The 7,696-nt window shown below is 43.0% G+C and overlaps 1 protein-coding gene across 1 annotated transcript in view; it reads right to left on the bottom strand.

The window, feature by feature from the left end:
- ACTR3B (actin related protein 3B) overlaps window positions 1–4,494 on the bottom strand; it is a gene marked incomplete at its 5' end in the record, with an annotated part of 77,352 nt that extends 72,858 nt beyond the window's left edge. The window contains one exon of the mRNA XM_017860266.1: window positions 4,428–4,494. Coding sequence (XP_017715755.1) covers window positions 4,428–4,494 — 67 coding nt within the window. The remainder of the gene's footprint in view (window positions 1–4,427) is intronic.
- Window positions 4,495–7,696: the final 3,202 nt, after the last annotated feature.

Here is a 7,696-nt window from a genome sequence, read left to right as displayed (position 1 = left end):
TGAGACAGAGTTTCACTCTGTCACTCAGGCTGGAGTGCAGTGGCGCGATCTCGGCTCACTGCAAGCTCCGCCTCCCGGGTTCACGCCATTCTCCTGGCTCAGCCTCCTGAGTAGCTGGGACTACAGGCGCCCGCCACCGCGCCCGGCTAATTTTTTGTATTTTTAGTAGAGACGGGGTTTCGCCGTGGTCTCGATCTCCTGACCTTGTGATCCGCCCACCTCGGCCTCCCAAAGTGCTGGGATTACAGGCGTGAGCCACCGCGCCCGGCAGAAATGCATTTTTTAAACAGAAACAGATTATAAAAGAAAAAGACTGAAAAGTATTACTATATCAAAATTTTTAATTTCTAGGTGATAAAAGATAATTTTTTAAAATGTCCTAGAATAAAAAAGTGTCTGCAAAAAGTTCATATTTAACCTCTACAAAGAGTTCCTGTAATTCCATTAAAAAATGCAATAGAAAAATGGGCAAAGATATGAACAGGCAATGAAAGGTGCTCAACCTTATCAGTAATCTGAGAAATAGAAATTCTTTGAATGAGCTATCGTTTTACATTCATTAGACTGACCAAAATGTAAGTCAAACAATACCAATTGTCAAGGATGTATGAAGCAGAAACTCACACACTGCGAACGGGATATCCATCAGGACAGCCTCCTGGAGGAGCCACGTGGCAATACCTAATAAGGTGTTGCCTAAGGATGAAGGGGTGTACACTCTGTGACAAAACAATTTCTGATTATTTCCTCTCAGGAAACTAGCAGATATGCATAAGGAGATTTTTACTGCACCATTTTATATAACAGAGAAATGTGAAAAATACCTAAAAGGAAAAAAATTGTTGTATATTCACGTTAGAACTCTGATGTACATCTGTATGTATCAGAACTGATACATGATGAAAACATAATATTGAGGGTTTTTCCTTTTAAAGACCATGGAGAAAGTTAGTTACAGTGTGATACCATTTTGGAAATGTTTGAACTCACAAAACAATGTATATTTGTACATGTTATATACAGATAAAAATTGAATAAAAATACAATCAGAAAATATCCACCAGAGGAAAGAGGGAAAGAAGAGGGGGCTGATACTCAGCCTAGAATGTATCATTTATTCATTTACTCTGATACAGAGATGAAATGTGCAGTAATGCTGATGTGTTCATTCCCGGTGGTGAGTCCATGGCATGGAGTGTGTGAGTGTGTTTGTGTGTGCGTGTGTGTGTGTGGTTTTGTTTTGTTTTCTTTTGAGACACAGCCTTACTCTGTCCCCCAGGCTAGAGTGCAATGGCTCAATCTTGGCTCACTGCAACCTCCACCTCCCGGGTTCAAGTGAGTCTCCTGCCTCAGCCTCCCAAGTAGTTGGGATTACAGGCACCCGCCACCATGCAGGTTAATTTTTGTATTTTTAGTAGAGATGGGGTGTCGCCATTTTGGCCAGGCTGGTCTCGAATCCCTGACCTCAGGTGATTCGCCCACCTTGGCCTCCCAAAGTGTTAGGATTACAGGCATGACCCACAGCGCCTGTTGTTATACTTTCTATCTGCAGCCTAACTCTCTTCCCTGGGTCTTAAACTTCTTCATACCTGAACTCTTCCCATATCGAATTTCTAAAATGTGTGCCCTTTCTCTCAGCCCCTCGCTGCTCCTCCTGGTCCAGCCTCTTTCTACACCACACCTTCTCTGATCACCACACATTCATTCTCTGCCTGAAGCTGTGGCAGGACCACCGATATCCTCCAACAACTTAAGAAAAAAAGTGGGAAAAACTTTCTTCAAACAACCAAGCCAATTCTGCACAGAAGCTCCAACAAACCAGACACTAGCAGAGATGCCCCTGGAGGCAAGGATGGGGCTTGAGGATTCTCCAGTCCAGGGGGCCAGGCCTCAGCGAGAAACCTCACAAACAGTCCGAAAATTCCTGGGATGCAAACTAAAACCAGAAGTCCTTAAGAGGACCCTTGCAAGTCCCTCGCCACCCGGCCCTTCTCCACAGGTCGTCTCCACCTCCTGGCGCTCTCCCCACCATCCCACAGCACCCCTGCTTCTCCACACCCCCACAGTGCCTCCCCTCCGTGCCCAGCAGAGAAAGTCTTGCTCCAGCACTCACCACACATCCACACACTTGCACAAAACGGTTCCACTCCCAGTCCCAAGACATGCAGCAGGCTAACTGTCCACAGTGACCCAGGCCCTCCCTTCCACATCTCAGTATCCTCACTTCTGCCCGAACATCTTCTAACCTTGACTCCTGGGGCCTCCATCTCTTGCAACAAACTCAGCCCAACAAAGTAACTGTTCTTTTACTCCCACCTCTTTGACATTTGTATTATCCTCCCAGCTTCTGCGACTGCTAAGGTTCTGACAGCCACAGTCTGAGAGCTCTCCTGCTTTTTGACAGTGAATGAAATCCTGATAATAACTGTCTTCGCTTCCCGTCTCTATTAATGACGACAGGTTAAATGGGGCAGCCAACTGAATGCTACCGACAGCTTTAAATGGCAACACATTAAAGCAAAAGGTGCAAGGTCAGCCTTTTATAGCTGTTGCATTTAACAAGGTTAAAATCTAATCTTCTGCTTTGAAAAGTCAGGAAGTTCAATTTATCAACTCAGCATGGAATGATCGGGTTCTGGGGCAGTCACATTAATGAAATTCACAAAAGACTGACTCATCCTACAGAACACCAATTGTCATGGACTGAACCACGTCCCCACAGAATTCACTATGCTGAAGCCCTAACCCTCAATGTGACTGCATTTGCAGATGAAACTTTTAGGGAGGCGGTTAGCGTAAATGTGGGGTCCCCATCAATAAGAGTGGTGGTGGCCTTATAAGAAGAGAAAGAGACACCAGCGAGGTCCCCAGCAACCCCACACACTGACACGGAGATGAGACCATGGGATGACACAGAGAGAAGCAGCCCTCTGCAGGCTGTGGAGAGAGGCCTCACTGGAAACCAGCCCTGACAGCACCTTGATCTTGGACTTCCAACCTCCAGGCTACAATAACATTAATTTCCCCAGTCTTTAGTATTTTGTTATGGCAGCCCAAGCACAGTAAGACACTCATTTATGAATTCAAAATGAGGACACAGCAGACCAATCACGCCTGTCATCACGATAACCCATTCACGGCAGCGCGTTCACATCTAGAAAATCACATTCATGGCCGGTTTTTCAGCAAGCAAGGAACTGGAATGAGGTTACTTAAATGTTCCCAAAGAATCTGGAGTCCACTTTCTAGTGATGTGAATACCCACATTCACCAAACACCGCTTTAGCCCTCCCCTGAATAAACACGAATCAAGCACCTTCTCTCCAGCCGTTTTTTCCCTCTCCAAGTTCCTCACTCTTCACAGAGCCTGTTATCACAACATCATAGCCCCCTAAAAACTTACGATTTCTAAAATCACAACTTATGAGAGCTACATGTAGAAAACAGAATTTCACTTACTCTTGATGAATACATCAAACTGTTTCCAAATAATAATCTGAAATATAGATAGTTCCAGAGAATTCTATCCTTTGTTGTTGTTGTTTTTTTGTTTTTTTTTTTGAGACGGAGTTTCACTCTTGTCACCCAGGCTGGAGTGCAGTGGCACAATCCCGGCTCACTGCAACCTCTACCCACCAGGTTCAAGTGATTCTCCACCTCAGCCTCCCGAGTAGCTGGGATTACAGGTGTCCGCCACCATACCCAGCTAATTTTTGTATTTTTGGTAGAGACGGGGTTTCCACCATGTTGGCCAGGCTGGTTTTGAACTCCTGACCTCAGGTGATCCACCCGGCTCAGTCTCCCAAAGTGCCAGGATTACAGGCGTGAGCCACCACGCCCAGCCGAGAATCCCATCCTTTAACAACTGACTAACCTTGGGAAGACTCCTACAGGAAATAGAGAGTGAGTAGAACACGCCCCATGCCAAACTGCAAGGACACTTCTGTTAAACTTATTCTCTACTGATTAAAACTTAAACAAAATAGAACACTACTGAACACAATAAAACAGTCACCAGGCCTATCATTTCCACCAAAAAAAAAAAAAAAAAAAATCTTCCAATAGAGTGAATAGTGTAGTACAAGAGATATTCAATGTATTGAGTTACTAAGCTAACAGATTGTATGTACTTAAAATTACAAATTAACCTTAACGACCAGATACACTTTTTCTAGGCAGTTCAGGCATTTATAATTGAATAAACGGACCCTGCTGACCACCCAAGCTGAGATTCCAATGACAGTGACAAGGGCTTTATCAGAATGGAACAAAAGGACTAGAAAGTTGTGGGTAACCAGAACGGTCTTCTAAAAGAAGATGGTAAGTACATAGGTACATTAATATGCCTTGAAAAACAGAATCAGAACACTTAGAACAATTCTGAGAAACACAAACCTTTATAAACCCAAGGATAGAGCTTTACTTACATGAAGGAATAATGAACTGGGGCTCAGTGTTGCCTGCGTAGCCAAGCTTGGTATACCTAAAAGCACAAAGTCATCAACACATGTTTAGATAATAATACTCTCGTCTATATTGGATTAATGTCTTTCATTATAAGCTCTCCAAGTCCTAAAATATCAAGCCTCAGAATAGTCCTTGAAATTAAAAAAGAAAAAACTTGTGATCAGTGAGAATCAAACACTAATTTCAAAGAAAGCAGTTTTGCAAAAACTTAAAATATTATGCTTGTTTCTGGTAGAAAAAAAAGACATATATACTAACATATAAATTACATTTATGCATCCCTAATAACTTTAAAAGTGCTTTTACACTCTATCTTTACGGAAACCCTGTGAAGAAAGTAGAAATTATCCCTGTTTTGCAAATGAGAAAAGGGAGGTGCTGAGAAGTTGATTAAACTGCCCACACTAGTGAACTGCAGAAAAAGAACTCCAATCTACATATGCAGGCTAATTCCAACGCTGGCTCTCTAAGAAGTATACTTACTTCCAAAACTTTTATACAAACTTCCTGAACTTTGTGGGGTGGGGGGTGGCGGTTAGAAAATGATTATATAATTTTCTTAAAATGTCATGGCATATGTCTAAGAAACAGCTACTGCCGTCTCCTGAGAATCATCTGACAAGAGCATCTCTTTATCATCTCATTTCAGAAGGAGCCCATTTTCTGTCAAGACACTGCATGATAGATTCCAAAAGTCTTAACTAAAACAAATGCCAAAATACTACTATCTGTTCCAAAAGCATTTGCTAATCTCCTAAATATAAAAGGGGGGGTGGTGGAAAAAAAAAAAAAACACCACTCAGAACCATCTGCTGGAAATAAAGTTGAAAAGCGGTAAGTAAATTGAGAAGACTCATCAGCGCTTCCCTTCTTATTAGGATTACTCTAATTAACAGTAACGTCTGGACAACCAAGCCGTCTGTAATAATGCTAGCTAATACTAGCAGTGTTGAAACTAACTTGATTCATTCATTCTACTTAAAAATTATTTCAAGATGCTTGATATTAAATTGATCTGGTAATACTTCCAAATTCTAATAAATTAATTTTACAATTTTAAATATATTTTACCATATGCTAATTTTACTATTTTGAACACACAGTGAATGGATAAGAGACCGAAGTTAGTTCCCCTCAAATCACATACGACTGCTGAACTTCCCCAGGATCTGAGGTCTTCAAGCCACAGGAGCCAGGGCAATGCCAAGTCCTGAGACTCCTCAGGCCCTACAAGGAGCTTCTGGAGGTAAGACCATGTGAAGCTCTCTCCAGTTCCACAACTCAAGAGCCGGAAACAGAGTACGAGGCCAAGCGGACCCACAACAACTCCACTCCAGGGTTCCACCTACAAGGTGGAGTTCAGAGCCAACCGAGAGCCAACCCAGAATGGAGGCAACAGAGCCTGACCTTTAGAATTCCAGATCCTTCCCAATTTTAACATCTGGAATTCTATTCCAGAAAATACATATAAATAAATGAATTACTAACCCAAGGCTAAAGAAGCCTACAGAATCCAACAAGCAGACCAGAAATCACTAAAATTGTCAAATCAGTGTCTTTAACAAGCTACATCAGCTACTTCCCACAAAAATGATGCACCTTATGCTTAAATAAATCCAACTTCCCACACTGTTAGACTATGAGTTCCCCACGCTGCCCAGAACAGGGTCCTTTCTCATAGTTCTATCTACACCCCCAGCACAGTGCCTGGCACATGGCAAATACTCCAGAAATAACTGCTCAATGTATTCTCACCAGTTATAAAAAAGGTAATCATCGTCAGACTGCTAGGGGAAGGACCAATATTTTTTGCAAGAGGGATGCTGAAAGTCAGAAAAAGAATCTGATGGAACCAGAAAAAAAATCACATCTCCTATAATTTCCTACTTAAACAGAAGCAGCGGCCTATGCGTAATGGGTTTCAGAAAAAAAAAAAAAAAAAAAAAACACTGAAACTAATATGGTAAAATGTTAACATTTATTAAAATTAGGTGCTAAGTTTGAGGCTGTTATATCATCTTCATATTCTGCACTTTGGCACCATACTGAGTTCAAATCCCAGCCCCACTATTTGCCAAATGTGTATCTTTGGGCAAGTTACTTTACCTATCTGTATGTCAGTTACTGTAAAATGGGGATAACAGACTGAGGCAAGAGGACCCCTTAAGCCCAGGAGTTCGAGGTTGCAGTGAACTATGACTGCACCACTGCCCTCTAGCCTGGGTGACAGCGAGACCCTGTCTCAAAAAAAAAAAAATCTGAAAAGTTAAAAAAAAAAAAAAACAAGCCATGTGTTCTGTGTCCCAAGTGATGGCATTCATTCTTTCCACTGTACACCATGGACAGTTTAATTTGTATAGTGGTGAGAATGAAATGTATGAAACAAATGGTAGATCTAGTAGATACCTGATAGGCCTTCAACAACTATGCCTCATTTCCATCTCAAAGTTTTGTACCCTGAAATCGTAACTATGACCCACAGCAGGAAAATGTCAGACTACAAAAACAGACTTGAGCGCTGTTAGGCCCACAGCTCTAAAATTCAACTAAGCAGCTGCTGGAACGTTCAGATTCTGGAGCCACATCATTCTTTTAGACAGTATCATCTTGGAAGGAGGCCTCTGTGTCAGAGTCACACAGGTACCTTAAGTATCAATGACATGAAACCAATGATGGTTTTCATGACTGAGGAAATTAATTTTTTTTTTCAGATGGAGTTTTGCTCTTTTGCCCAGGCTGCAGTGTGGTGTGGTGTGATCTTGGCTCACTGCAACCTCCGCCTTCCTGTTTCAAGCGATTCTCCTGCCTCAGCCTCCTGAGCAGCTGGAATTACAGGCACCTGCCACCATGCCTGGCTAATTTTTGATGGGGTTTCACCATGTTGGCCAGGCTGGTCTCGAACTCCTGACCTTGTGATTCGCCTGCCTCGGCCTCCCAAAGAGCTGGCATTACAGGCGTGAGCCACCATGCCTGGCCCTAATATTCTCATGTGCTAACAACTTACTATAAGATCCTGAGGTCAGGAGAACGAGACCATCCTGGTCTACACGGTGAAACCCCGTCTCTACTAAAAAAAATACAAAAAACTAGCCGGGCGAGATGGCGGGCGCCTGTAGTCCCAGCTACTCGGGAGGCTGAGGCAGGAGAATGGCGTAAACCCGGGAGGCGGAGCTTGCAGTGAGCTGAGATCCGGCCACTGCACTCCAGCCTGGGCGACAGAGCGAGACTC

The sequence above is a fragment of the Rhinopithecus bieti genome, unplaced genomic scaffold (genome assembly GCF_001698545.2).
Source record: "Rhinopithecus bieti isolate Rb0 unplaced genomic scaffold, ASM169854v2 scaffold_53647, whole genome shotgun sequence".
NCBI classification, from domain to species: domain Eukaryota; kingdom Metazoa; phylum Chordata; class Mammalia; order Primates; family Cercopithecidae; genus Rhinopithecus; species Rhinopithecus bieti.
This window is presented reverse-complemented; position numbering and strand designations above follow the sequence as displayed.